This window comes from Coniophora puteana (assembly GCF_000271625.1).
Source record: "Coniophora puteana RWD-64-598 SS2 unplaced genomic scaffold CONPUscaffold_3, whole genome shotgun sequence".
Taxonomy (NCBI): domain Eukaryota; kingdom Fungi; phylum Basidiomycota; class Agaricomycetes; order Boletales; family Coniophoraceae; genus Coniophora; species Coniophora puteana.
This window is the reverse complement of record NW_006913055.1, coordinates 51,123-77,805: the sequence shown is the minus strand read 5'-3', so window position 1 is coordinate 77,805 and position 26,683 is coordinate 51,123. Positions and strand designations below refer to the sequence as shown.

General features: G+C 52.4%; 9 protein-coding genes across 9 annotated transcripts; 4 read left to right on the top strand and 5 right to left on the bottom strand.

Moving 5' to 3' along the window:
• Positions 1-338: 338 nt before the first annotated feature.
• On the bottom strand, positions 339-3,723 carry CONPUDRAFT_162957 (uncharacterized protein). Its single transcript, XM_007767364.1, has 3 exons — positions 3,402-3,723; positions 2,771-3,334; positions 339-2,620 (listed from the first exon to the last, which is right to left on the bottom strand). The coding sequence occupies exons 1-3, from the start codon at positions 3,555-3,557 to the stop codon at positions 716-718; spliced, it is 2,625 nt and encodes an 874-aa protein (XP_007765554.1). The 5' UTR covers positions 3,558-3,723; the 3' UTR covers positions 339-715.
• A 1,604-nt stretch (positions 3,724-5,327) lies between these two features.
• On the bottom strand, positions 5,328-7,743 carry CONPUDRAFT_142255 (uncharacterized protein). The gene is made up of 3 exons (XM_007767363.1): positions 7,335-7,743; positions 5,554-7,174; positions 5,328-5,495 (listed from the first exon to the last, which is right to left on the bottom strand). The coding sequence occupies exons 1-2, from the start codon at positions 7,687-7,689 to the stop codon at positions 5,556-5,558; spliced, it is 1,974 nt and encodes a 657-aa protein (XP_007765553.1). The 5' UTR covers positions 7,690-7,743; the 3' UTR covers positions 5,328-5,495; positions 5,554-5,555.
• A 198-nt stretch (positions 7,744-7,941) lies between these two features.
• On the top strand, positions 7,942-8,646 carry CONPUDRAFT_135405 (uncharacterized protein). Its single transcript, XM_007767362.1, has one exon. The coding sequence runs from the start codon at positions 8,313-8,315 to the stop codon at positions 8,565-8,567; it is 255 nt and encodes an 84-aa protein (XP_007765552.1). The 5' UTR covers positions 7,942-8,312; the 3' UTR covers positions 8,568-8,646.
• Positions 8,647-9,657: 1,011 nt separating this feature from the next.
• Positions 9,658-10,782, top strand: CONPUDRAFT_135404 (uncharacterized protein). The gene is made up of 9 exons (XM_007767361.1): positions 9,658-9,685; positions 9,738-9,770; positions 9,826-9,902; positions 9,953-10,007; positions 10,057-10,158; positions 10,209-10,313; positions 10,373-10,410; positions 10,463-10,488; positions 10,548-10,782. The coding sequence occupies exons 1-9, from the start codon at positions 9,667-9,669 to the stop codon at positions 10,720-10,722; spliced, it is 630 nt and encodes a 209-aa protein (XP_007765551.1). The 5' UTR covers positions 9,658-9,666; the 3' UTR covers positions 10,723-10,782.
• Positions 10,783-13,806: 3,024 nt separating this feature from the next.
• On the bottom strand, positions 13,807-16,214 carry CONPUDRAFT_99092 (cytochrome P450). The gene is made up of 11 exons (XM_007767360.1): positions 16,013-16,214; positions 15,713-15,949; positions 15,484-15,646; positions 15,339-15,422; positions 15,188-15,284; positions 14,995-15,121; positions 14,831-14,932; positions 14,749-14,760; positions 14,506-14,680; positions 14,171-14,447; positions 13,807-14,099 (listed from the first exon to the last, which is right to left on the bottom strand). The coding sequence occupies exons 1-11, from the start codon at positions 16,148-16,150 to the stop codon at positions 13,922-13,924; spliced, it is 1,590 nt and encodes a 529-aa protein (XP_007765550.1). The 5' UTR covers positions 16,151-16,214; the 3' UTR covers positions 13,807-13,921.
• Positions 16,215-17,719: 1,505 nt separating this feature from the next.
• CONPUDRAFT_142252 (uncharacterized protein) lies at positions 17,720-19,134 on the top strand (the record flags this gene model as incomplete). The annotated part of the gene is made up of 10 exons (XM_007767359.1): positions 17,720-17,750; positions 17,824-17,844; positions 17,895-17,958; positions 18,020-18,049; positions 18,246-18,284; positions 18,419-18,442; positions 18,491-18,551; positions 18,659-18,756; positions 18,827-19,001; positions 19,057-19,134. The coding sequence occupies 9 exons, from the start codon at positions 17,720-17,722 to the stop codon at positions 18,996-18,998; spliced, it is 540 nt and encodes a 179-aa protein (XP_007765549.1). The 3' UTR covers positions 18,999-19,001; positions 19,057-19,134.
• Positions 19,135-19,368: 234 nt separating this feature from the next.
• CONPUDRAFT_118896 (glutathione S-transferase C-terminal-like protein) lies at positions 19,369-20,645 on the bottom strand. Its single transcript, XM_007767358.1, has 6 exons — positions 20,334-20,645; positions 20,035-20,272; positions 19,918-19,948; positions 19,812-19,859; positions 19,636-19,756; positions 19,369-19,556 (listed from the first exon to the last, which is right to left on the bottom strand). Exons 1-6 carry the CDS (start codon positions 20,444-20,446, stop codon positions 19,430-19,432), a joined length of 678 nt encoding a protein of 225 aa, XP_007765548.1. The 5' UTR covers positions 20,447-20,645; the 3' UTR covers positions 19,369-19,429.
• Positions 20,646-21,160: 515 nt separating this feature from the next.
• CONPUDRAFT_150665 (MFS general substrate transporter) lies at positions 21,161-23,372 on the top strand (the record flags this gene model as incomplete). Its single annotated transcript, XM_007767357.1, has 10 exons — positions 21,161-21,223; positions 21,290-21,355; positions 21,409-21,440; positions 21,493-21,591; positions 21,642-22,037; positions 22,090-22,287; positions 22,347-22,385; positions 22,433-22,586; positions 22,643-22,825; positions 22,881-23,372. 10 exons carry the CDS (start codon positions 21,161-21,163, stop codon positions 23,370-23,372), a joined length of 1,722 nt encoding a protein of 573 aa, XP_007765547.1.
• Positions 23,373-24,416: 1,044 nt separating this feature from the next.
• CONPUDRAFT_80261 (glycosyltransferase family 8 protein) lies at positions 24,417-26,060 on the bottom strand. The gene is made up of 3 exons (XM_007767262.1): positions 25,337-26,060; positions 25,126-25,268; positions 24,417-25,060 (listed from the first exon to the last, which is right to left on the bottom strand). The coding sequence occupies exons 1-3, from the start codon at positions 25,628-25,630 to the stop codon at positions 24,565-24,567; spliced, it is 933 nt and encodes a 310-aa protein (XP_007765452.1). The 5' UTR covers positions 25,631-26,060; the 3' UTR covers positions 24,417-24,564.
• Positions 26,061-26,683: the final 623 nt, after the last annotated feature.

Below are 26,683 nucleotides of genomic sequence, written 5' to 3'. Positions count from 1 at the left end.
GTCCCATTATCAGACGCGATGACACCAGACCTCACCAGGATTGTGTTGAGTGCACTGCCAGAAATCCCGAGGATTTGCGCACTGTCAGAAGAGCATCCACACATTCGACAATGATACAGTCAACGTCAGAACTTCAAATAGAAGCCTGGAAGCGCATAGCCTCGATGACGTCGGCCTCAGCTCACGAACAGCCAACTAAAAAGGCATGCTATGACTTCATCTGATTGACTCCCCAGACCAAGCCTATGGACGTGCCGTCCTCGGCTTTTAGATCTTCCGCTCGCTGGGATCGCTCTCAGCACAGCGCCATTAGATAACGATTCGCGCGCAGAGACAAAGGCAGAGAAGCAGTATATTCCAGAAAAAGACATACACCTCGGCACTGCGAATTGCAAGTATCTACCAACGCCGCTTTGCAAACACATGTAAACGGGCAACTAAAAACGAGAACTAAAACTATAATGAGTGGATGTATGCGTAGCGCACCAGGTACGAGTAACATTTTAAAGGAGAGAAAGGCGGGAGATAAAGTCCATCCGGCTATCCACCCAGATTAAAGCGATGAAAAAGAAACTAAAGAGCAACGAGTGTAAGCAGTATAACGGATCTACCCATTAATCTATCCTTCCTTCTGAGAAGAGCAGCAAAAACAAACAAACAAGGAACGTAAATGCGAGATGCAGCGCCTCTCAAAGCGTCCGTGTCCGGGCCCGAGTCAATGAGAACACCCAGGCGCAGGCGAGTCCATCGACCGCCCCCGCGGGCGGTCCAGTTCCGATATATAATCCAGATTCGACATCGCGTTCGCATTCCCCGCCGACGCCCCCGTCGACATCGAGCTCCGCTCAAGCGCGATTCCATCACCACTCTGCTGCGCACTCGACCCGCGCCGGAACATGACGAGATCCTTCAGCCCCTTTCCGATGCGCGACATCCTTGCTTTCATCGTGCCAGACCGCCCCCGCGCAGAAGACGGCGGCGGCGCCATCTCGCGGAACACGTACTCCCTCTCGACGTATTCCGGCGACTCGGCGCCCCGGAGACGCGCGAGCGCCATTCGCAGCTCGGTTTCGCCGCTGAGCGAGAACCCTGCGCCGTTGAAGCCCGCTGAAGACGGTGGCGTCGGCAGCCCGCCCCCGCCGCCGTTGTTGGCATTGGCATTGCGGCTATTCGCCCGACTGTGCGTGCGCGTATTCGACCGGCTCAGTCGAGGCGGCTGCACATGCGCCAGCGTGCCTTGCTGAGCCTGCGTCCTCCCGCGCCGATTCGTAAACGAAAGCGGCAGCACGAGCGACATCGGCCGATGTTTGTGCCGCCGCTGTTTGCCAGGCGCAGACGCATCGAGGTTCAGCTGCGACAGGCTCGGCGGGAAACACTGCGCAGCGAGCCTCTCTCCACAGTCGAGCGAGCGCGTCCCGCGCGTAGGGACATAAAACCCTTCCTCGTCCGCGTCCATCTCGTCCTCGAGCGTGTGCTCCGTCGAGACGCGGCTGTGGCGTTGGGCATGTCCTTGGGCCTGGGAAAGGGACGCAGCTGACGTAGACGCGGTTGCCATGCCCGCGCCCGTGCCCGCGTTGGAATTGCGGTTGGAATGAACCAGACCAGGAAACGGCCCAGGCGAAATGGGCCTCGCCATGTTCTTCCGGATCGCGGAGTAATATGGCCGGCTCGGGTGGCCGAGGCGCACGTTGGGCGCGCTCGCGCTGCTGTTGAACTGATACAGCGCCGGGGGCGGGCCGTCGCAGCTTGAGCGCGGTGTCGGGAGGCCAGAGGCCGATGCGGACTGTGGGACGTGCGAGCGGGTGGGGGAGGGAGGGAGTCCTCCTCCGACTTGCATGGGCGCGGGGCGCGAATGGGGCGAGGAGGGGGACGGGGGAGCGTTTTGGGGCGCTCTGAAGGCTGTAGGAGCGGACGAGGCAATCTGCGCTTGAGGAGTGGCGTCAGACGCGCTGGCAGAGGCAGAGGCAGTCACGGATCCACCGCCACCGTTGAGGAGGGTCATCCGCGCGCGCTGCCTTAGCGACAAGGACGACTTGCGCTTGAGAACCGAGAGGCGGTTCTTGCGCCGGAGGGCGCGCCCTGATCCTGATCGCCATGTCAGGGAAAGGGAGCTTGGAGATCCTGGAGATGTTGGAGAGCTCGGAGAAGACGAGATGATGGGCGCGGCATCTGGCGTACTCTCGCTTTGCTGCATGATCACGACGTCAGAGTCGCTGTGTAGCTGAGAAGGAGACGAGGGTGTAAGGAGCGACATGTCTTGAGGCCGGGGCTGATCGCGCGTAGGCAGCCTGGGTGTAGGTGGCACAACGAAAAGAGGGGGCAGGCGACGACGCAGACGGAGGGAGAGCGAACGGGTGTCTGAGTGGACGCTGGATCCTGGGGATGCGTTGATATGGACCCCGCGAAGAAGCCTGCTAGCGCCGTCTGAGTCCTTCTGCGCGCGTTCTACTTTGGCAGACGGACTAGCGCGTCGATCATGCACGCTTGGTGTGTCCGCGCCGGATCTGCGTCTATCACACGCGTCTTCTGGTAGATGCCGTGGTTGCGATGGTGGTTGGGGTGGACAAGGAGCGTGCGGGTGAGGATGGGCAGACGGCCAATCGGAGGGGAGATACTGGACCTAGGAAGACAGAGTGAGCGAGGGAGTGGATAGAGCAGAGTGAAGTGAAAAGAGATTGGAGACTTCGGAATGCCCCTGTCAACACCACTCCCGCGCCAATACGAGCCAATCACAGCTTGACCTCGGCCGACGATTTGACGGACAACTCACCTCCGTTCCCGTGGCGACTTCCTCCAACTTGCATCCAAATGCACCCGCATCCTCGACCCGGATCACCTCATCACCTTCGTGTCCTCCCACCATCACAAACTCCTCCCGCCTCCCCTTCCCGCTCTCTTCCATCGGGGCCGAGTCCCGCTCGGACGCCTCCGCTGGCAGATCCACAGTCCCACCCACAGGCGTAATCACCGCAACACTCGACGCCTCCGTCTCGCTCGACACCGACCCCCTCCTCCTCCCCTCCTCCTCCCCCCTCTCCTCCTCTAGCTTCACATCTACACCCCTCTCTCCACCCCCCCACACCCGCCTCTCTACACGCCCCGCCCCGTGAGCCGTAGTATCCTGGCGATACACCGGCCACGCCCGCCCCGGCGCACTCAATCTGCGCGCGCGCGGCATCGCCTCCTCGAACGCCCGCGCCGCGCCCTGCGTTGTCCATGCGCACCACAGGCATAACGGCACAAGCGTGTTGGCGAACCCGCACCGCGCGCATGCGAACAGCGGTCGCGCGGGCACTAGGCGCAGGTTCGGGAGGGAGTCGGAGCGCGGGAGGTGCTGGTGGACAGGTGCATATGCAGTTAGATGAGAGAAGGGAGGGAAGGGGGAGGGAGGGAGGGCGTACGGGCTTGGTGCGCTTCCACTCTCGTCGCATGTATCGTCGTGGGGTGTCCAGCACGGATGTGGGCATCGGTATCGGTGTTGGTATCTGTGTTCTGGCTGTTGGTTGTGATGATAATATGGATGCCGATGTTGATGATGAGGGATATGCGTCCATCATGAGTGAGTTCGTAACAAATCGTCGAGTGGTGCTCGTAAGTATAAGTGAGATCGTTCAGGTCGTGCGTAGCGGCTGATCATCCATCCACAGGGGGAGGTTAGCTTCGCTTGGGGGTCAGCCGATCAGCGGTTGGGTCTTAGACCGCAGGAGAGGAACGGAATGGAATGGAACGTCTAGCAGACGAGAACCAGCAAGTCAGTCAAGTCAGGAGGGGGACGCCCCGCATTGGGGTGTCTGGTTATATCTCCAACACGCCCGCTTGGGCACGTTGCACCCATGTTTGTGTTCATAACGCTCGTCAGACCACTCGTAATGTATGAATACACAGGCACCGAAGTGCGCAAGGCTCGGAACCCGGCCCACGTTGCACGGCACAGGCTACGGAGCAGCGTAACACCATGCTTCCCAGACGTCCAATACGCATGTATCGTCCATATCGCGGACGCTGCCCTCGCTGTCTGTCATGACAGTCGCTGATAAACGGCCTAGCCGATGCGGACACCTGGGAGCTGGGAGCCTCGTGCGTATGTGGCTGCGCATTGGGATCGGCGGTGTCTGATCAGGCCGATCGAGAAAGCGTAGACGCTTTCCGTCTTTACCGTCGACTTGCCTCGAGGCGGGGCTTCGATAGTCTTTTGGACAGGCACGAGGCGTGCGGGGACTTATCGTGTCACTGTCAGTATGCAGCTCGTCTTGCATCTACATACTCGCCTTCAACCAGCGATATAGATCGTGCCTACGCATTCAATTGCATCGATCGAAGACTTGATTGAAGATTGCACATTGATTAGTACGATTAGTTGGCGAGGTTGGGCGTGACTCCTACTTAGATCGACCTTCTTAACAAACAAACCCCAGCTGACATGAGTACACGATACCACACACACTCACTCACGTTCCGAACTTTGTTTCTATCATAGCAGCTGAAGCTCTCGATCCACGCGCACGCAGCGTGCCCCAGCACGGCGTCTATCCATAATCAGCTAGTGCACCTCACACGGAACTTGTGCCAGCCATCCCCGCTCGCAGCTTGTTGTTATCACATAGCTGGATAAGCCAAGATTCCAGTATGCCATGTACTGTGCTATACATAGGCTTCAATACCAAACCGCGGTCAAAGTACAATAAACGACACGGAAAGACCAGTACTACCATCGGTCTCCCTATTTGTGAGCAACTTCGGGCCGATACGATCCTCATCAAGTCATAGGGCATGTTGTGTTAGAACGGACCTGCTTTGGCTGCGGCGGCACAAGCAAAGAACGTGAAACAGGCCACGTAAACATGAAGCCCGTAGCTCATAGTTTGTCTCATGTTCTCAACCGGTCGTCAGCAAAACCACGAGCCCCTCGCCGTTTCACAGACACATGCCCGAGGAGGTCGAAGGAAGCCGAGCGCAGCGTCCAAAGACACGGAGCGGGCCTCCAAGTCCAGCTTCTCATAGCTCGACTCGTGGTCTTCGAGCGATGACCACGGTAGTCATGGGGTCGTCGCCATCTCACGCGTAAACACATATCGAGGAAAGGCTATAGGGAGTCTCTGTCAAGCGCAGTCTAGTTTTCGTAAATATTTGACTGAAGTGCACGGGTGCCGCTCCGACCCTCATTCCCCAACTTCAAACGGGCCGTGCGTCCGAGTGTCAACCGAAGGTTGCTCATCAGTGGCTCACGAAGACGTGCAGCGTCAGTCATCCCGGGTAGGATCCGAAGAACGTACCTTCGTTTCAGACACGGCAGCTGATGTTGGAGGGTGACAAGTGAAGATGAGATACAAGCACATTCTATTATTTCGGAGATGTCCAAGCGTCGCGTCTCCCAAAAAGGCGTGCGGAACCGTATCTGTCTGCTGTATGCAATATGATACCATGCGAGGAAAACATTTTAAAAAAACGCCGAGCAAAAAAACGATCGAGCACGGCGACCGACGAAGCGCAATATCCTGCAACAGTACAGCATCAGCAAATATCGTCTTCAACACGTCGCCGAATCCGACCTACCACTAGACGTAAACGCCAATAGCTCCCCTCCGCACATCGGGCACCCACCGCCCATCGATCTTGAGCGAGAGATGCTCGCGCCCACACCCAGCAACGGGGCAGCACCAGCTGTGCTCAGCCTCGACGACCGGACCTTTCGCTTTGCCTTTTCCCTTGCCACCGCGGCCGCGACCGGGTCCAGGACGCGTGCGCCCACGCCGCGTCGAGGCCCGGACCGGGGGCTCAGTGGGGTGTTGGGCAGTGCGGCGTGATGTGGGCGTGGAGGGGACGGACGGATATTGATGTGGTGCGGGGATAGGACCGGGGATTGAAGGTTGTGACGAAGATGATGCACCGGGTCCAAAGTGGGGGTGTGAGTTATGAGAGCGCAGGCGGGAGCGAATGGGATTGGATTCGTAAGGGTCGTGGATGTACGGCGGCGGCGGCGCATCGTTGTAGGTAAACGCTCCAGGCATGCGCACCGACGTGGAGGCGTCGAACGTGTTCGCCATATCGGTGTCAGTGGCCTTTGCCTTGCCTTTGCCCTTCGGATCAGGGCGAACGATCACAGGCGGGGTCGCAGATGGGGGAGGAGTGGGTGCCCGAGGGTGAGAAAGCTCGTCGACGCACTTGCCATCGAGCAAATGACCGCAACGCAGGCCCCAGAGCCTACTCCGCTCACGCTTCGCGCCCGTGTCCGCGCTCCCAAGCGCAAGCGGGTCGCGACATCGAGGGCACACGAGTGTCATGCCGCCTGCAATTGGAGCCTCCTCCTCGAGCTTCTGCGCGCTTGAGCTCGCACTCGCTCCCGGCCGGGCCCGAGATATCCGAGGCGAATGCGACGAGTCACGGACCACGATGACGTCCGGCTTAACCTCCTCAGGCGAAGGCGGCGCAAAATCCGCCGTAAATGCTGCAGGTAACCGCTTGGGGTGCGTGTACTCCGGGAGATACTCGGGCTCCTTCTCCCTCGCCCTCTCCCGACCTCCAAACAGCCCGGCGCCTCCTCCCCAGACACCAGGCCATCCCCATCCACCCCAGCGGGGTCTATCCCATCCTCCAAACGAGTTGGCGGCGTCATGCGCTGCAAGCGCGTCGATGTCGCCCATCGCCTGAGGAAAGAATCTATCCGCTCCGCCTACGTCCTCTGGGTCCCAATCAGGATCATCCTCATCGTCCGAGCCGAAGCCAAAGAGTGGGTCCGCGTGGCGTCCCCACGGGCCGCCAATGGCGAACGCTCGATCGTCATAGCCCCATCCCGGTTGCACGCGCGGGCCGACGCGGAGCAGGGCGTTGCGCGGCATGTCCTCTTGCTCGACGCCTGCAGGCTCGGGGCGATAACGCTCGTGCCTCTCGCGAGCAATAAGTGCGCCACCGAGACCCATCGTCGGGGTGTGGTGCGACCGCGGTGCAGCGGCCGGGGCCCTGCCGGCATTACTGTTCGGGGCGGGAGCACGGATGTTGGCTTCAAAGGGAAGAGGGTCGTCGTGTGCGACGATCACGTCATTGGGGAAGGGTGGCGGATGGCGGCGCATCGGAGGCTGGATGTCCCGTCGCCGGAAATGGGCTGGGACGGGCGGTACGGGTGGGACGGAGCCACGTGAGTTGGGAGGTGGAGGAGAGAAGATGGTTCGACGGGGGACTGTGCATTCGTAGTAGGGGGACAAAGGCGAAAGGAGGGGAGGTGCCGAGAGTGCATATCATGCATATATGCGCGAGTGGGTGGCAGGGAACAAAGTCGAGAACAAAGGGTGTTGGTTAACATGGTGCAGACAGACAAAACAAAGGGCAGAGAAACGCACTCCTTTGTTGTTGGCGCTGTCGCTGTGGATTGAAAGACATTCCCATAAACTGTACATCGTCGTCTGAGTCCCCGCCGTCGTCGAGAATGACCACGTCCGCATCATCGGGAAGCGCCGAGCCATTCCTCGAGACACCTCTACTCCTGCCTTCCTCGTTTACTCTCCGCCTTCGTGGGCTGGATGGGCGGGTTGTGCTCCTTCTAGGGGCGACGTCTTCGTCATCGAGGAGGTCGACGTCAATGATCTCAGGCGAGCGGGGCCGCCGTTGGGCTTCCGGGGCCCGATGGGGTGTCATGGTAGGCTCAGAAAGATTGGAGCCCATCCATGGAAGCATTGGTGAAAGTATAGATGGCATACGATGTCAAGGTAGGTGGAAAGGGAGTGATGGAGTGATGGTCTGCTCGTCGCCGCCGTTGATGTTGGTGAGTACAAAAGCGGCTCGTGCCCGACGGCCGTCCTAAAGGGGGCGTCTCGGCTTCGGCAAGTTGCGACTAGCTTACTCACGCTCACATCTCACGTGTTGGAATAAGCCAAACAAGGCCAAGCATGACGATGGCGTGCTATAAAGCGGTGCAATTTTTTTGAGCATCTTCGTCCGCGTCCCTTTCGATCTTCCCCTTCTCATCTCATCGGTTGGCATCGACGGACTAGGTGAGCTTTCATATCTTTAAGATAGCCATCCATCGCCTTCCTTTACATGATGACCATATTCTCTTCCCCGTCCTACACGACCATGCCGAGGAATAGAGCGTTCGTTCGCAACGAACACGCGTCCTACGGGGCGCACAGTGTACTTGCCAGTGCCATTTTGTCTGATTCTTCACCTTCTCCCATCTTTCATTTTCGTGAGCTCTCGTACTAAGCAATCTCTCTTCCAGGTCCCTCCTGGCTATCGTCACTGCCAGCTGTGCCACCAACCTATTCTTGTGAGTACATCATTCCTTATCTCATCATGACGCGTTCTCGCGCGCCGCTTTTATGATGAAACTTTTCCGTACATTCGCAGTTTCCACTCTAGAGCCCTCCTCGCAAGGGAGTACTCCCCCAATGCGGAACGTCTACATTCCCCCGCGCCCCGTGAACCCAAAAACGTGGGCGTGTGTGGGCCGCCCCTCGGGGTGCGCTGGGCGGGAAGCGGGGGCTGGCTCGATGAGAGGTCTTCGCAGACCTTCCTTTGGATGTCTGATCCTTCTCTTCTTTTATCGACGTCTCACTCATTGGGCCCTTTGCTGACTGTCTCTTGTCAAGGTGTATCGCGGTCACGTTTAGATTAGTTTATATGCGAGCCTACTAGCTACATGTCCAATGCAATGATTTACGAATGATAGCGGAACGAACAGTGTGAATGACTTGGGCTTAGCGATGTTTAGGTGACGTCTCGGCGTATGGAATCCAGATGGTACACACCTAGTCCTCATGTAGCAGTGCGAGGAGTGACAAATCTGCCAATCCGAGTTCTTTTAAATTTTCCCAGCCGCGAGCATCCTTTGCCTCGCCCGTTGTCCAAACGTTGGGACCCCATCGTATCATGTCAAAGTTTCACCTCGGACATAGGTGATCATCACAAATGCGATGTTCACTGGTCGCTAGTCACTGGCGTTGCCAGAGACAGCATACGTGATGACCTGCAGCGAGCCCGCATTGGCCAGTTTAAAAAAGGATTGCACTGTTCTCATCGAGTCTCCGACAGGTTGATCAGCTACCTTGCTTCCCTTCAGAATTCCCGGCTCTAGGACGTGTCCCTCATCACGATTTCCGTGATGGAACAGTCTATTCTTCTCGCCAAAAATGCCCAGCTAACCAACGTACGTCTCGCTGGGATCGTCACGTCTACTAGGAGCTCTAACACAGTCTTTCAACGTCTAGTACATGAACGGTAAGACACTTCGCACTGTTGCGCGACCAGAGTACTGTCTTACCGCCCTTACAGTTTCCGTCACATCCATGCTGGTGCGCGTCGAAGAGACATTTCCGTATGATTCCGACTTCTTCATCCTTGAGCTCCTCAGGTCTACAGCTATCTTCTCAGCCTCCCCGACGAGGTATTCCCGATTTATTGATGTCGTTCACACAGTCTAAACTGCTTGCAGCTTGATTACCTTTGGACAAGGCGTCGCATGGGTCTCGGAAAGGTGTTGTACGTCCTGACACGATACCTTCCTTTCATGGCGATGCCACTAGTCCTTCGATGTGCGTTGTACTTCACGTTAAGAGATGCAGACCTTACTGTTGCAGTAGTCCTATTGTTTCCCGGTCTTAGCGACAGGGTAAGCCAGCAAGTTGTGACACATTCAGACTCATAAACGTGCCTGTTGACTAGACATGTCAATCTATGTTCGAAGTCTGCTCTTGTATGAACTACTGCTTGTCCTGAGTATGATCGTAAGCTAACATCGTTTCCAGTGATCGAGGCTATTTCATTGATATGTTCAGAGTGTAAGGTTTAGCCTTAATGGTATGCGCTCACCTAATTCTGAAATCTGGATGCCAGGTCTCTTCTTCCTGCGCACTTACATCATGTGGAACTGCCAAAGGCGCATTCTCTATATAATTTTGTCCTTGATCCTGGTTCGTGATATCATCAACTTGGTGGATATCTAGCTTTGACGTGAATTTAGATCGGGCTCGTCCCACTCATGGTTCTTATTGCGATATTCGTCTTCACGGTGACATGTGAGTGCATATACTATTGGTTTCTGGACCTGCCCTGAACCTCATTGAGTTGTGGCATCACCCGTTTCGAGCCTCGACGGATGCACTGCAGTCAAAGAGCCCTCCAACATTCTTCCCAGTGCTTTCGTAATCCTGCTTGTGGTTGAGCTAGGTCAGAAGGCGCAGCTCACGATCTCATATTTATCACTCACGTGTGTTTAGCAATATCTGGTTTGATTGGCATACGCCTCATACGAGACCGGCCACACCTCGGCCTTCTGAAGACTCTGATGAGTGGTGGAGCGATATACTGTTTTTGCATGACCCGTGAGCACCTCAGCTAGATTCATCTCCTGCCGGCTGATCTGGTGGCGTGAATACAATAGTATTCTCGGTAGCAAATCTGGTCACGGCATCAGTTCCTGTGCGTAATTTTTTCTTTCAGCCTTCGTAGCAAGCTTAGTCCAATTGAGTAGGGAGTCACTATGAACATGTTGGATAAGTGAGCTTTGCCGTTGAGGCCTCTATCTCTTTCACTTTAAGATTCTAATATTGTTATAGCTATCAGGCTACCTTTCACTCCATTCTGGCTTCTCGCCTACAGCTCAACCTGGCTAGCTCGCAAGAGCTGGACCTTCCGTGTACCGACACCATAATATCATCATTACAGTTTCAGCGGCGTAGCATGAACAGAACAGAGAGCTACGAACTTGAAAACAGAACGGAGGAGTCGTAATCAGAGCACATCCTTTAGTTGTAGGGTGTTTTTGTATGCGTCCTTTTTCATGGATTTAAGCAACACTCTCGTGCTCACCCGGCTGCTTGGGGACGAAGTCTTCATACTTCAATGAAGTGATCTACATGTTTATGGGCCTGGCGGCATGGATGTCGATAGTACTTGCAAGCATCGCTTTGGTGCCACAGCTTCGTATGGTTCATGAAGTCTGGCGCACTGGGGATGCGCTTGGCGGCCCATCTACTGAGACTGAGACGCTTCTTAACGCGTCCTTATTCTGAGATGCAGGAACACCATACCACGTTGTGGCTGTCAGCCGGCGTTACACGGTAATTTCAATGAAATGTGTAGTTTCCTGATCCGGAGTCGAGATGGTCTATTCTTTACCATAAGCGCTTTGACCGTAGACTCGTAACCAGTTTCAGCGCTGTGGACCCTAGTCGGGTAACGAGCTGGGAAGCTCGAGCGCAGCCTCTGGCTCGTTGCCTCTTTAGGCACGCATAGGCTGAGAATGGTTACGAGTCTAGTTTGGCCCGATCTTGGACCCTCATCATCTACGGAAAACACCGAGCGACCGGTGTCCGGAGAAGGATTGGTGAATAAGTCAGTGCATAATGTTATCCCCTCAGAATATCTAGCAACTTGACTCTGGCCATCTGTAGTTCTCTGATACTCGTGCCAGTTCTTGAGCCGCAAATTAAGTAGCCAGTATGCAGTTTCAACGCGTACATTTCTGACTCGTAGCTGTAGTTCATTGCAAATCGTCACTACTCGCATCACCGCCAGCTCCGTAGGTTCATCAGATCATAGCCTCGTGAGAATGCAGGCAAATGCATTTGCCCTCATCGAGTCATACACTGTGAGATCTTCAGATTTGTACGGAAGGACACATTGTTTTCTTCTGATTGCTGATGTGATAGTAGAAGTTCAGGTACGGACATGTACAAGTACTGAAACGATATAAACTAGCCTGAATGAAGCTGAAGAGACACAAGTGTAACACTTCTAGAATTACGCTATCCTGATGATAAGGAGTAATCGGAGCCTGCCATCAACAAGGCTGTCCGGCTCCGCAAGGAGAATCTTCTGTCTCGTAACTGTAGTACACTACTCATATAAGCCTAGGTAATCTCACGAAGGCTCATCCACGTTCTTACCACCCCCTTCCATATCAGACGGAGTAACATTGCTCCCTAACGTCCTCAATGGACGAGTTGTCCAGACACCACAGAAAACACGCCACGAAGAAAGTAATAAGCCTTCTTGAACGAAGGAAATGTATGTGCTCACATATATGGGAAAACAGGAGAGGTTCGCTGAAATGATCTGATAACAGTACTTTGATGGTACGGTGCCTTCGCAATACTGTGTTCCCAGCTAATTCGAAGCATTGCTAGTATCTGTCTTCGCTTTACTGGTGAATTATCATCGTAATTGATTTATACTATACGCTCTAATCCATCTACAGATATATGATTGCCTCCTCAACTGTGCTAGTGAGGTAATCTCTCTGTGCTTGGTATTCTGGTCGTACTGGTGTAAGATAATGGTCAATCTGAAGATAGACTACCTGTCGTTGAGAAAGGGCAAGGGGAGCCGCATAGGCCCTGATCAGGTCATGTATATCACTGCTCGATACAGCCCGTTCGCGTGGCTATCACTGCGTATCATATGTAAGAAAGACTCAATTTATCCTTCGAAGGAAACAAGTACAGACTAAAGTGTCAGGTAGGCTAATGCTAGCACTCGGCAATGTCAACCATAGCGACACAACGTGTAGAGTTCTGCTCGACCTCAACACAGGTAATCATCTACTTTCACATGATACTTCCTCATCCTGAGGCTTGCTCCACATCCAGCAATAGAAGCTGTCAATTGTGACTTCCGAAGGTGAGACTTTGTAGACATAATTCCTATTGCGAAAGCTTATGAAGCCCCTATGCAGGACTTTTCTTCAAGAGAATTTATGCTGCATGGAGCTGCCATAGGATTGTCCGCACCATGTTATCCTTGTGTGCTATTGTGAGCATTTCTATGCATGATATATCATGCGCTTCGAGTTCATCAAAACTAGATGATTTTCGCTGCAGGTGCAATGATGTTTGCTGCAGCTGTTCTCAGAACAAGACGTGAGATGTCTGTGGTTTCTTGTCGTGAATACTATCTGAAACCTATTGCAAATATCTGTAGATGGGCTGTACTCCGTCCCCGGGATAGCATCCTGCGTTGTCAGTAGATGGACGATAGTTCTACCTATAGGGTATGCTTTGATCCTCATGACTGAGCTTCGTAAGTTCAAATCCAGCTATTCGATCCAACTGTACTCATGCCCTTATTTCTCCAGTAATACTTGGCTTGACTGTGGCTCGTGCACTTCGAGACAATGCGAACTTCTGAAGACATTATTACGAGACGGGATGCTATACTGCATATGCATGATTCGTCAGTGTTTCACTCTCTCCGTTAGCTTCCTGCGAGCTCAGAGATTAAGCAATGTTATCGATCACGAACACAGTTGTCTCCTTCTACCATCGCGTCAGTGATTTTCTTGTTATACTTTTCTGAATCCCCCTGAATATACAATCCGTTTCAGAGTATTACTCCAAATGGGTTTAACGCGTATGTAGCTCTTTGAGACAAGGACATGCTTCGAACTCACTGATATTCTTCATGCTTGCCAAAAAGGTACCAAATCACCTTCCACACAATAATCGCAACACGCTTTCACCTACGCTTGGCTAACTCGCATAGGTTAAATTCTGAGTAGTACAAACTTGAGACTAGGCAACGTATCGAATGTGAACTTTTACCAAGTACGCTGAAGAAAGCAATGGTCACGAGCTTTCCAAGAGTGGAAGCGCTTTGAATGCCATCGCTTTACCGTTTGATAGCCCGATCCCCATTCCTTCGTTTTGACAATATTAAACCATCTGATCCGAAGAGAACTTGCTATCTTACGTGTCTTTCATCCTAAAGCCTCCAATCTATGTTAATCTAAATGTCACCACGCAAGACTAGTACGTGGTGCTTATCAAACTGTTTCACCGACTTGCAATACATGAGCTGGGCATTGTGTTGCTCCGGATCTTGTGTTCACATTCGATTCCACATTGTCAGTCAATGATAATATTACATAGGGAGATAACAAATGGAGATACACCGAACAGATCAAAGACCACGAATAATTACCTGACAGTACTTAATCTGCGCGCTTCCTAAACATTACCTTCGCCGTCTGATTGGCCGCACGACTCGCGCCCAGCACGAAGCTCGCAGGCCGTTCGCCGCGCGCGTCGTCCATGAGCTTGACGTCGTATGTCACGAGAACGTGTGCGAGCATGGCCTTGAGCTCGTTCACGACGAAGAACCGGCCTGGGCTGTAAAGACCAGCCGCAGGGTTCAGCTCTGCATGTCGAAATATAATTTGAAAGAGAAGAACCGAACGCACCATGCATGTCGACCATACCCGAACACCAACCAATCCTCGTTCACGCTAACAACTCTGTTCTGAACCTTATCTTCCCCTTCTTCCCCTTCTACGCCATCTGCGGGCGAAGGCCCATCGTGTTTGAGGAACCGCCACGGGTCAAACGTTTCTGGCTCGTCGCCGTGCAGCGCGGGGTCGAGGTGGCGCACGTCCGCGGCGACAGCGACGACGGTGCCAACGGGGACGAATGTTCCGTCTGAGAGAGTGATGTCATGCATTGCTTTGCGCTGCATCGTCACTGTATCGAGCGCCGCATGTGAGCGTCGCAGTGGGTTTAGAGGAAGGGGGACGCATACGGATATTGAGTCCCTCGAGACGCATCGTCTCTGCGAGGAAACTCTCTAGTTTTACCATCTTTCCCATCGCTGCTTTCGTCCACCCCTCGGCTGTGACGATGCGGGAAACTTCTTCGCGCAGGGCGGGGACGTAGGAGGGGTAAGCGGCTATATTGAAAAGTGCTTGGCAGAAGTTCTGCATATCGGCGGTCAGATCGTCGATGAGACTTCAGATGATGAGAGCTCAGGGAGAAGGAGACGTACGTTTGAGCTCGTCTAGACGTGTGCCGCCAACAAAGCCTGACGTGAGCGATTAAAACTTGCAAAGTTGGTGATGAAGACGTACGTGTATTGCAGCAAAGTTGATAACGAGGATCCGACGGGCGATCTCGTATGGTGTGCGTTCGATTCCCTTAGATTCGTCGATGCACCATGAGAGGAGGTCATTCTAACAGTTCCAGTGATCATATATTAGCATGTCTAACATCAGCAACAGCGTGCATCACTCACGGGCTTTTCAGTCCACTCATCTCCTAGCTCAGCCTCTAGCCGTAGACGTTCCTCAATCATGGGTCCAAGCAGCTTATGCGCATGTTGAAGATTGTTGTGCGCATTCGTCAAGTAGCGTGCAACGAGGCTGAAAAGTAGACGTCAGATTATGTTACGTTATCGCATGGCAAGCTATTGTGAAAGCAGCACGTACGGAGATAGAATCTTAGGGAACAGCTTGATAGTTATCGCAGCTTTGGCGATGTCGAGGGTGAATCGAATGCAAAGGTCGATGTACTCGGGGTCGCGACCTTGAGTCCACGATTGAGAAGTGACGACAACGGGGAGGAAGGGATTGGACGTACAGTACGGAAGCCCAACGAATACGCGATTACTCGTGCGCGCGACGACGTTCGCCGCCATGTCATGTGCTGGGATGGCCTTCCAATCTGGGATTTCATCCTTACATCAGTATTGTGCATATTGAGGCGGAGGTCCTGCCCAACATACCATTCCCCTGCAGTCCGAGTCCATCGTTAAAAGCAGCTACAATCTCCTCTCGTATGTCCGTGAACAGACGCGCCAGATTCCTAGTAAGGCGGTTTTGGATAACAGGTACGTGCAAATGCGTGTGGTGCGAGCGGTGAGCCATGGTATGTTCCAGCTTGAAGTCCTAAGGTCATTGTACATAGCATGATGTCAGCATAACTTCAACGCAAGGAAACAGCGAAAGACGTACTTGGTTCGCAGCCTCGAAGAAGCTAAGTGAGTCATCTGGGGCTCGACCCACCTCCTTGAGTAGGTCCGGACTAGCGAGCACGACCTGCCAGCCGTACAAGGTAGGGATGCGGAAAGGGCGCCCGCCGTACTTGAGATAACCCTCACGGATGGCAGGTTGCATGCGAACGGCATGTTTGAGGGCATAGATGTAAGAGCCGACGTAGGACTTTGGGCCAACAATGGGGATATGGGAGAGCTAGAGAGTGAATGCAAGCAGGTAAATAGGGGGTTAGGAAAAGTAAGAGGAGAGGTGACGCACTGGGTCTGACTTGAACGCTCGAGTGAGAGCGTACCCCAGCACAACCGTTAAACCCACTATGCCTCCTGCGCGTAATGGTTCCTCAGAGGCCCAAGATAGGATAGCTAACAGGTGAACGGAGATGGGTTCAGCGTCCATGATTGCAGTGATGAGTGACGGGAGCCTCAACGAGGAAGGAGTCTTGCTGTGATAGATTGGGGCCACTCAAATGGCAAAGAGCCGCACCGATCGGAACATGACTGCGCTATTGTCACCGAGCCGGGCATTGCTTTCTGTCAACTTCCCGCCACGTGGGGTTCCAAGTTCAATCTCAGCTCCAAATACATCTTTGTTCTTCGAGTGATGCGGACGGACGTGGAAGTTGCACAGAGTCTCGATAACCACATACGTGTTCTCGAAAATCAACGTCAAGGTCTCAATCAACCTGTCCTAAGCTAAGTATTCTCATGGTCCTTCTGCACTCTCACCCATTCTGAATCCTTACAGAGTCTTCTGATGCACAAACCAGAAACTTCGATATTTCGCAAGATTGTTTTATCGGGAGGGAAGGCGTTTATGTCTACAGCTGCTGGTTATATACTTATTGTACGCTTTCAGGGATTATCTATACCTGAGGTACATTTGTATAGGGAGAGCGTTCTGCATCGACAAGCGCTGTGTTACAATGCAAGGACAACAATGTGAGTATCCATAGAGCAACATCAAGTACTATCTAGTTGAAAGCTGAAACTCGTAAAATGTCTACGCAACCTGTAATTACTCATGGAACATATACTACTCTATATAATACCTTCGTTCCTCAGATTGAATACCATGGATACGGGGACTCGTCCACGTATCCAACAGATCCGACAGACACAACCAACCACAGTATATACCGACAACTTTGGCCGTCTAGTAAGTCTTCAGTAGCTTCAGTCTTGCTCGAGCTTGTGCTTGAAGCTTGAAGCTTAGAAGGTACACAGCTTCAAAGGCACGCGAACGCTGACTTGATCTTTCATTGCGTTTCTTTCGTGAGAGAGTCACACCTTGTCCCTTACGGAGGGTTGGTGAGTCCAGAGTTACGTTGATCCTCCACCCGAGGCTGTATGCCTACGCGCAGCTCTATTTATGCTTCCCCACTTGATTATCGTTAATTTTGGAGCCCCTTTGTTTGATAGCTACTGTTTTGGAAACATATTCTCTGCTCTCAGCATCATCGAGCTACTTGTTGTCGTTGCTTTGCGCAGCCTTTGATGGACTAACTATAGATAAGAGACTACTTAGCGTCCTATCTTCTCAGCTTGCTATCGCCGCATCCCCACCTTTTCTCTGACCTCCCACCTAGCATGTTAGATGTCACTGCTACCAACGTTGAAGCGGAATGGCTGATAAGCGATCTTCAAGTGCAAGTTTTGTGCAACTATCTGGCAGGTGCATTCTTAGAGCGTTTGACTAGTATGGAACATGTTTACACCAGTCTGAGCATAGCAACAGCGGGTGCTTTGTATATATGGGACTACAGTGAGCATGATCAGATTTTCACGTCCATGGTGAGACATTGACATATCTTCGCAGTTATAACTTTTCCCTATGAGGTTTGCTCCCCATTCTATGACAGTATGCGCTCAATCGACTCATGAGAGGTTGCCCCAGGCGTCTTTATGCTGGGTAAGGTCCTCCATGTTTTAAGCAGAGCTTCACTGAGATTTCCGACAAGCGCCGCCCATGGAATTTTCTCAGAGTAGCATACACGCTAGTACGTGTAGTGTCTTCTTTGAAAAATTGCTGATAAATATTGTATTCTAAGAATCGATACACGGCACTCATAGCCTCAATCGTATCGATGGCGTGTGAGCCATACATATCAATCCCAAATCGACCTATATTCTCATGATGGTAGTCAACTATGCTCTAGTTTGGGATATAACCCATCCGGGAACAGCGCATCAACTAACACAAGAACTGTGGGTCGTTGTTTTTTTCTCCCAGAAAGATAGCACTAACATTACTCGTTGTTTGTGATAGGTGTAAATCTTCAACTATTTCTCTCAATGAGTACGTTGTGCTGAAATAAGGCAGGTCGCGGATATATGAATTTCGATCTTTCTGCGGGTAAGATCCCCAATATGATGGAGACTATTTCCACGATACTGACTGATCACAAGGCGTAATTATGTCGATAGTAGTCGAAGGTATACAGTATCTTATATGAACTCATAGCAGGAATGTGCTAAGCTAGCGGATCACACAGGTGTGCTAATGAGCTATGTCTTCGCGATATACGGTCAAAGTAAGTTTAGATGGCGTAACGCACCATACAAGGCTGTTCATGGCTGTCGTAAACTTCAGGACGAGTGATAATCGTGTCCATCACTATGCTCTATGTGATTACGCTACTGAGCAATGTTATTCTGGGGGTTCTAGGTGTTATTTGGTCTCGATCAAAAGGTTAGGAAGCATAAGAATATTCTGTCCGATATCTAATATTCTCTTCAGCAACGGAAACCGGTGTGACAAGTACATGCAGCGTCAATTCTCCCGAGTATACCTTAACGTGGTGAGCTTGCGTCTAGGGTCTATCCTACATATTGTGAGATGGCACTGAAATTTCAAAGGACACCCTCATTTGTATTTGATATTTGCCTCTTTATACTTGTGGGAAAGAAATCTGTGACAAACTATTTCAAGTCTCCGAATAGAACATGGTCAGGGGCTCAGCTGGTGAAAGTTTTAGGGCGGGATTGCTTGATCTTCTATTTGTGGTATGCTTGTTTCCCAACTCTTCCTTCTTGCGTATACGCATAGCTGACTGCTAACTTTACATCATCCCAGGAACGCCCTTGCTTCCGTGACACAGACTGCGGCCCGAGCTAACTGGCCAGCAAACTACAATCAAATTGGCGCGACATGGATGTTTGCAGTCCAGCCCATGATCATAAATCACCTGGTCATCCACATGAATGTGCAGCTTACGCGCGGGGGACTCTCGTGGAACGAGGATTAGTAGGTTAGTATGAGTTTCTCCTCGACGTCAGTAATTCCAGTTGATGAAAATATCGTAGGCTCTGTCCCCTGTCACGAAACCTTAGTGACTACTCTCCGGGACCGCTGCGTCATGTTCAGTGTATATAGTGATTAGTTGTAGCTCATCATGCCAGAAACCGGAATACTGGGGACTGACGAAGGGCATTTGAGTGCTGTACCATTTATATAAGTGCCATGCGCTCCCCGTAGCATGCACATGAGTACTATGCATTTCGGATTCTGAACTAAGTTCACATGATGAACGTCAGCCCCTTGTTCCCATGTCTATGAGGTACGTCTTTAGATTGCTCACGAGGGTAGATTCAATGCCTCGTAAGTTAAAGGTCATGGGTAGATGGGGTACACTTCAAAGATAGGCTAATCGTACAAAATGTTCAGTTGCTAAGATTACTATTGAAGCGCCTTCTCTGCGGCACTGATACCGGGTCGTTCCTCGATGCGAGCGAGCCATGCCTTGACATTCGGCCACTTGTCAATCGGCCCCACCCCAAGTCGAGATAGCATTTTTGGACCCGCCCTGATGTTTCACCAAACCCCATTTATTCGGGTCATCAGAAGGTGAGCGACTGGAGGCTGCGCCGGATAAGGGGACGCACCAAACCATGGCTTTGATATCAGCCACGCTGTAAGTACCATCTCCTGGACCGGAAAGGTACTTTCGATTGATGAGTCGGCTCTCGAGCACGCCAAAGTGTCGTTCAAGCTCAGTCAGCCATCCTGCAGAGGAGCGAGGTCAGAGACCTCATGATGACGTAATTAGTGTTTCACTTACGATTCTTCGCGTATGGGACTTCCTCCTCCAGTTCGGTGAAATGGACGGCTGTACGGCCGTAGTCGTCAGATGACAATAGCTGCACACATACGTGATAGTGGCTCACATTGACCATAGGCTATGGCAAGACCGCCGTGCTGAACAAAGAGAGCGAATTCCGAATGAGCTCTCTTGTGTGAAAAGGTTCGGGCCGATGTATCGGCGAGCCGACATCAGCACGCACCACGTAAAAGAGCCACTGCATCATTTCCGAATAGTCTTTCGGGTGAGTTGCAGGATCGAACGACAGCCGGCGGTCGACATCAAACGTCTGGACAAGGTACAACAGAATGGCGGACGATTCGAATACGGCAAAGTTCTCCTGAGCTCTGTCAACGAGCGTAGGGATCTTGCCATTTGGGTTGAGGGCGAGAAACCAGGGTTCCTTCTGTGTTCCCTTCTTGCGGTCAATAAGGACAATTCTTGCAATTGTCGCGAATCATTGATGAGAGAGCCGGGAAAGCAAAGCCGTGATAGACGCACTCGTAGTCGATTGCAGGGCCGTAGATTAACTTGAGCTCCTCGAGTAAGATCGGGACCTGACGCCCGTTACCGGTCGGAGAGGTGTACAGGACGAGACGTTTCTGATTTGACATGACTCAAGAAGTGGTGTCTGTGTACGTCAAGGATGGTTAGGGACGTAGAGCACTGGGTGTTACGATGGCGGGCAGGGCGTTGGCGTCGTTAGCAACGCAACTGATAAGGTCTCCTTCACTGCCTGCCTCGTGTAGTGGTGCAGGGTGCGGTTCGATAGAGATTGCTAACGATGGCGAATGGACCCCAGCTCGAATTCCGAATGAGAAGCGCGCGGTGAGAAGACAGGGCACAGCAGTTGGTGCGGTTCATGACTGACCTGGCCATCACGGCAACGAACGTCAAATCCCCAGCGTGAGAAGGGAGATTGCAGAGGAAACTGTCGAGATCTGGCCAGACTTGTCTGGCAGTACGAGCAAGTGGACCGCGGACTTGGTGTCATTCAGTAAGTTAGCGAGTGTGACACGGACAAGGAGGGTCGCCATTGTCTACATGTGGCAGTGCAGGAAAGATGCGACAATCACCCGATGCTGCATTCTTGGTCACCTTCCCGATCGGGACGAGCCGAACCACCATGATCTTGCCACACCACGCGCCGTCGCATTTTCGGGCGCGGCTCAGATTGGTTCCAGTAATTGTTATTGCGGGGACGTCACAGCGCCACGCACCCTCGGCTCTCTTAAATATGCATATCCTCGGATCCACAACGCCTTTCCTCTCAATCGCTTCCTTCTATTCTCTGTTTCATTTTCCGCTTTTCCCTTTTTCCTTTCGTCATGGCCTTCACTGCGAGGGACCTCCTTGTTCTTTGTGCACTTTGTGGAGTCAATACTCTCAACGTGAGTCATAATTTTGAGCTGGCACTTCGCCTCGTGTTGACCGTGGGGACTCTCTTTGCCTCGCAGCTTTTCTTGTCCGGCGCATTGACTGTTGCCGTTCCCACTATTGGCAAGGATCTTGGCTTCGCGGAGGTAAATCTTCAACTTCTCACTCCTCGTGTTCGTTGAAGTTAAAATTCTCGAAGGATGCTCTCCAATGGCCCGTTAACGTTAACGCGTATGTCCTTATATGTGCGTTGATACCTCCCGTTCTGACATTTTCCGTCCAGTCTTGCCTTTGCTTGCCTGCTTCTTTTCTTCGGAAGACTCGGCGACATTTATGGTTGCAAGTTGGTCTTCCTCGCTGGTACTGCGTTCTTCGGTGTATGGTGCGTGCTCATCATACTCTGTTTTGCCAACGCACTGACCTTTATCTCAGGAGTATCGCCACTGCCGTCGCACCCAACGAAATCTCTTTCATCGTTTTCATCGCTCTCGAGGGCGTAGGATCCGCCTGCAACACGCCTGCTAGCATTGGCATCATATCTGCTTACTTCCCTCCAGGCAAGAAGCGTAACATCGCATACGGTGCCCTCGGCGCGGCGAAGCCGGCGGGCTACATCTTCGGCCTCGTTCTCGGCGGTGTTCTCACGCAGTCGAAGGCGACGTGGCGTTCGATATTTTACATTCAGGCTGGATTCTCCTTCCTCTTCTTCGCACTCGGCGCGATCGTGTTCCCCAAGGAGGATGGATCCAGACGTTATGCAAAGGGCCTTGACTGGATTGGAGCTCTGCTCAGCACTGTTTCTCTCGCCATGTTCACGTATTCTATCAGGTACGTGTTAGTCATATATATGGTTTCTAGCTTTAGCTTATTCTTACTTTAGCGACTCGACCGCTACGTCGAAAGGCTGGAGAGCTCCTCAAGTGCCTACCCTGTTCTCCGTTTCCATTGTGATGATGATCGCGTGGGTCTTTTGGGAGCGTCGTCGTGAGGCGAGAGGCGAGTCTGTGCTCGTACCTATGAGCATCTGGACACCTGGCTCCAAGAAAGGACGTGTCCTTCTTGTCGTATTCTTCGGCTGGTGAGTCTATTCTGGCTATAGCACATCGATTTCCAGCAGATATTGAACCTTGCGAATAGGTGGTGCTTCAACACCCTCGTCTACTTCTGCACGCTTGTGTACGTTTCTCATTTCTCGCATCCTGACGTCTCTGACAAGTCGACAGCTTCCAGCAGATTCAGCTCCTTGACCCCTTGGACACGGCTATCCGGTTCATCCCACTGGTTGTTTCTGCTTTCATTATCAACGTGATTACTGGTGCTCTCATGGGCCATGTCAACGGTCAGATTCTCATCGTCTGCGGCCTTATACTTGGAACTGTGAGTCCTCGCTGTGGATTTTCCGCTTTATAGTCCGTGCTCATGACCTATGTCAGGGAGCGCCCCTGATTTTCGCGTTGCTCAATGTCGACCTTACCTATTGGGCGATGCTGTTCCCGGTGCTCGTGCTCATTTGTGGTATCGACATTGCATTCCCAGTTGGTAATCTTCACGTGGCATCCACATTCGACGAAGACTCGCAGAACCTCGCAGGTGGCGTGTTCAACGTGGCTAACCAGGTTAGTTCTTGTGCTCGCTCATTTTGCGACGTATTAGTTCTGACAGAATTTCCAGCTCGGTATTTCTACAGGTCTGGCTGTCTCGTCAGCCGTCGCCGCCGCCGTTTCAAAGAAGTACTCGGAAAGCCACCCAGACCTTTCTCCCACCTCTCCCGAAGTACTCATGCCCGGCTTCCGTGCCGCTGGCTGGACGTGCTTTGCTGCTGTCGTCATCGCCCTGCTCATTGCCGTATTTGGTCTCCGTGGCATTGTTCCCGTCGAGCAAATAGCTCAGCAACGCGATCGCGAAACGCTCGTCGACATGCAAGAGCAGGCTGCCAAGAAATCGCCCACGACAGACCGCTTCCTTCGCCCTGCACCTAGCAACCTTAGCATGGCACCAAGCACGCTGCCCGATATCGAGCCGGAGGTCGGCGCTGGCTCATCTCACCTATCTGCTACCGATGCGCGCCCCGTCCGCCAGATGAAGAGCGATGCCACCCTTGTCGCGAACTTCAACGCCCACCACTCCACCGAACCTTCAGTGCCCGAATCATCACCCGTATAACCTTATTTATCCTCGTTCCGTTTTATCTATTTACTATGCAATAGACAATGTCGCGCGTAGCGTAAATAATTGTACGCCTTACCGTACCTACAGAGCCCCTTAGCACGCCGCGGCTCCTGGGGAGCAGTTGCAGCCGGAGGGGTTTGGGATGAGAACGGAAGCAGTTTTATTTTATCTATTTAGATGGCTTCTTCTCCGCTTTGAACCAGTACTACAGCTTTAGCATCTTGATGGACACATTCGCTACTTCTACACTATCAAACTCTGATAAGCTGTATGAGCATCATGATAGGTTGTGTCGCTCAACATTGTTTGATTCATGAAGCGAGGAAGAAACCGAAATAGGATCATAAGCGCCCGCTACGTAGACATGTATTGGGGCTCGAGGCAATACACACCCTGAATACTCTATTGAGAACCGACCGCGTTCACATTATTAAGTGCATCACATCCGGTTATTGCCATGGTAAATGATACACGCCTTTGCTATGAAACACAAGAAAGTGACAAGGTCAGTCATGCGCCAGGACTACAGCGATCATTCACACTTCTGTTTATGGCTGGCAAGCTGTACCTCTGACAGGGCACACTACACATGGCACGACTCGCTGATTACGCTCGCGAGAGAATTTAGTACTGCTGATCGTAGATATTTACAAAACCTCTGCTCAAAATAGAGACCTATTGCTGTTGCTCACCTTATCGGCAGTTCTGCTAGATTCTGCTTTTAGGTCGACGCAGAGCAATTTTGACATATTCGGCGCTCGTAACAGGACCCTGACGCTCGTTGCATCCACTAACCCCGAAAAGCAGCACTGCCACTGCCACCATCGACGCGCCATAATGACGGAATTACGTGATCAGCACGCGGCGTCGGCGTTGACCGTCGGCTCGGTACCTTTACAGCCCTTGATTTGTCGCCGGAAGCAAACTCTCCGTTCCTGCTGTGACATCGGATAAGTACCATGATCAACTTCAAGACTGAGGTTGGCAACGATATGTTCACACCATTCAAGGCGGGCTCGCTCGACAGAAGTGATGCTAAACAATACCATAAAATAGATATTATGCCACACTAGATTTAGTCCATGACTACATGTGTCTACGCGATGGAGGATGACAAAAATAAAACATAAGTAAACTTAGGTAAAAATAAAAGTAAAAGCGCTCTCAATCACGGCTATCTATCAATCTAATGGGCGACAGTGGTGAGAAGATACTCCAGGCCCTCGGGGTCGTTCTCCTTCATGTCGCGTTCGAGGTTCTCGTATGTGTCCCACCACCACTGGTTCAACGTCTCGTACTCGCCGCCCTTGCCCTTGACGACGCGCTCCAACCAGGGCTTGTCTGCGCGGAGGTAGTGTACGTTCCGCACCTCCTCGTCGCGCCACATGTCCGGGTGCATGGTGCGCAGGGTCTTGAGCGCGTTGTACATCCACGGCAGCGGCTTATATTTGCCCTCGAAGAAGTGTCCGAGGAGGTCGGAGTCGGTGCGCGTGAAGGTAGGCACAAGGGGGGAAGTGAAGAGGTAGTGCGAGATCTCCTGGAAGAGCTCTTTTGAGGGGTTGAAAACGATGAGACCACCATTGAGGAGAGTATGTGGGCGAGGGCAGTCCTCGGTGATTTCAGTGGCCTCGGTCAGGGCGGAGGGATGCGAAAGTGGGGTGTAGGCGCAGTTTTCAGGAAGCCTGAATAGAAATGAGGAGGATAAGTTGACATGCCACAGCCGAGGTTGACGCGAAAGGGAACGAACCAGTCAGCGGGGTAGAACTTGGGGTCCCGACGGTTGCAGACGCATGGGTGCGACGCGGCAATGCCGCCCTCGGGGAGGTCCATCTCCATCAACTCGTCCATGTTACGGCGAACGAGCATGTCGGCATCAAGAAGGACGACACGCTAAGGATAAAATTGGTTAGCATCGCCATCTTCGGAAATTAAATGGACCCGACAAGCAAAGCGCTCACATCATACTCGTCCATACCGTAGACGCGAAGTTTCGACCAGCAGTCGGAGAAGCGCAGGTCATCGCCAGCGACTTTGGGGCGCGAGCCCTCAGTGGGCTGGAGAACCTCGATGAAGCCAACGGTGAGGCCACGGTTCTTGAGGGCGGCGATGCCCTCTTCAGGGAAATCGGTGGAAACAAGGACGACGTAGGGGTACTTCGAGCCCACCGCGCGAAGCGACTCCGCCAACACCATTGCACCAGGCAAGTAGTAGGCCTTGGTGAGGACAGACATGAATGCGCCGTTGATAGTCATTGCGAGTGGTTATTCTATGGATGAAGAAGGCGAGAAGGTCTAGTAAGAAAGAAGAGTGGTAAGAGGAGAGAGAGAAAGGCGACTGGTTTGCTTTCCGGTCCAAGGTTGATGGTATTTATCCTCGGAACGTGTCTCCGCGTTTGTGGCGGAGACTGAGAGTGATTTGCTTGTCAGTCAGGCGTCAATACCGTGGCCGTGCACCGAACGCGTAATACGAACTGCGGTCGTCTATCTCTCATGCTTTCGCTGTTGTTGCTATCGCTGACAAACTCGGAAAGTGGAAGATTGTATCCACAACTCACAATTCGGAAAAGTCACAATTCGGAATTGAGAGTGTGGCAAACCGACTTGATAGCTCGATTGTTAGCGCATTGGCCGATTGTGAGCAACGCGGCAATCAGCGATTCGGTCATGGCTCACCATGTAGGGCGTACGCGTATCATCCGAATTCGGCGCGAGACACACATCAACAGGGAGCGCGTTGTATCTTCCTACGGTCAAGATGAATTCCGAATCATTGGCAAAAGAACAACAAACCATAAAGCACAGGCTCGACCTGTGGATTAATCCTCTTGAATAAGGGACGCGAAGATGTTGCACTGACGGGAGCTGTGCATCTATCAGCCTTGGCTTTCCATCGTACCCCAGTTTCCAAATTCGAAGAAAGCTGACGCGTGCTTCTCGCATTGAACTCTCGAGAAGCACCGAGCTAATCTTGGAGTAACGAGAAAAATGAACCGATGCTTATCTCTAGTTTCCATTCTTTGCTGCCGTTCGTTTCATGCTTCGCACCAAAGCCTCATCATCTTCGGGTGGCGTACATAGCCCCGTTAGAGACACGATGTAGTCAGGGGCTGTCCGACACTTCGGAGCAACAGGGCGCTACCGAGTGCATACTTATGGGCGAGGCGAGCGTCGTCTCAATTGGGGGATGTACGGGGGTAACGATCTGTCAAAGAGTCGTCCGTTAGTGCGATGCTATCACGTACAACTGAGTGCTGTAGATGTTCTGGGTGATGAGCGCTATCTCTTTCAGCCACCATTGTCCGCGGA

Excerpts from the sequence above, each read along its gene's own strand:
- CONPUDRAFT_162957 (XM_007767364.1), bottom strand. The coding sequence starts at position 3,557 with ATGATGGACGCATATCCCTCATCATCAACATCGGCATCCATATTATCA. Across the intron at positions 3,335-3,401 it reads AGTGGAAGCGCACCAAGCCC|CACCTCCCGCGCTCCGACTC; the intron begins GTACGCCCTCCC and ends CCTGTCCACCAG. Across the intron at positions 2,621-2,770 it reads AAGTCGCCACGGGAACGGAG|GTCCAGTATCTCCCCTCCGA; the intron begins GTGAGTTGTCCG and ends CTGTCTTCCTAG.
- CONPUDRAFT_142255 (XM_007767363.1), bottom strand. The coding sequence starts at position 7,689 with ATGCCATCTATACTTTCACCAATGCTTCCATGGATGGGCTCCAATCTT. Across the intron at positions 7,175-7,334 it reads ACAGCGCCAACAACAAAGGA|TCCCCCGTCGAACCATCTTC; the intron begins GTGCGTTTCTCT and ends ACGAATGCACAG.
- CONPUDRAFT_135405 (XM_007767362.1), top strand. The coding sequence starts at position 8,313 with ATGATGAAACTTTTCCGTACATTCGCAGTTTCCACTCTAGAGCCCTCC.
- CONPUDRAFT_135404 (XM_007767361.1), top strand. Across the intron at positions 10,411-10,462 it reads TGGTCACGGCATCAGTTCCT|GGAGTCACTATGAACATGTT; the intron begins GTGCGTAATTTT and ends CCAATTGAGTAG. Across the intron at positions 10,489-10,547 it reads ACTATGAACATGTTGGATAA|CTATCAGGCTACCTTTCACT; the intron begins GTGAGCTTTGCC and ends ATATTGTTATAG.
- CONPUDRAFT_99092 (XM_007767360.1), bottom strand. The coding sequence starts at position 16,150 with ATGGACGCTGAACCCATCTCCGTTCACCTGTTAGCTATCCTATCTTGG. Across the intron at positions 15,950-16,012 it reads GAGCGTTCAAGTCAGACCCA|CTCTCCCATATCCCCATTGT; the intron begins GTGCGTCACCTC and ends TTCACTCTCTAG. Across the intron at positions 15,647-15,712 it reads TCTTCGAGGCTGCGAACCAA|GACTTCAAGCTGGAACATAC; the intron begins GTACGTCTTTCG and ends CAATGACCTTAG.
- CONPUDRAFT_118896 (XM_007767358.1), bottom strand. The coding sequence starts at position 20,446 with ATGTCAAATCAGAAACGTCTCGTCCTGTACACCTCTCCGACCGGTAAC. Across the intron at positions 19,949-20,034 it reads TGCAGTGGCTCTTTTACGTG|CACGGCGGTCTTGCCATAGC; the intron begins GTGCGTGCTGAT and ends CTCTTTGTTCAG. Across the intron at positions 19,757-19,811 it reads AGTCCCATACGCGAAGAATC|GATGGCTGACTGAGCTTGAA; the intron begins GTAAGTGAAACA and ends GCTCCTCTGCAG.
- CONPUDRAFT_80261 (XM_007767262.1), bottom strand. The coding sequence starts at position 25,630 with ATGACTATCAACGGCGCATTCATGTCTGTCCTCACCAAGGCCTACTAC. Across the intron at positions 25,269-25,336 it reads ACGGTATGGACGAGTATGAT|CGTGTCGTCCTTCTTGATGC; the intron begins GTGAGCGCTTTG and ends TTTTATCCTTAG. Across the intron at positions 25,061-25,125 it reads AAGTTCTACCCCGCTGACTG|GCTTCCTGAAAACTGCGCCT; the intron begins GTTCGTTCCCTT and ends ATTTCTATTCAG.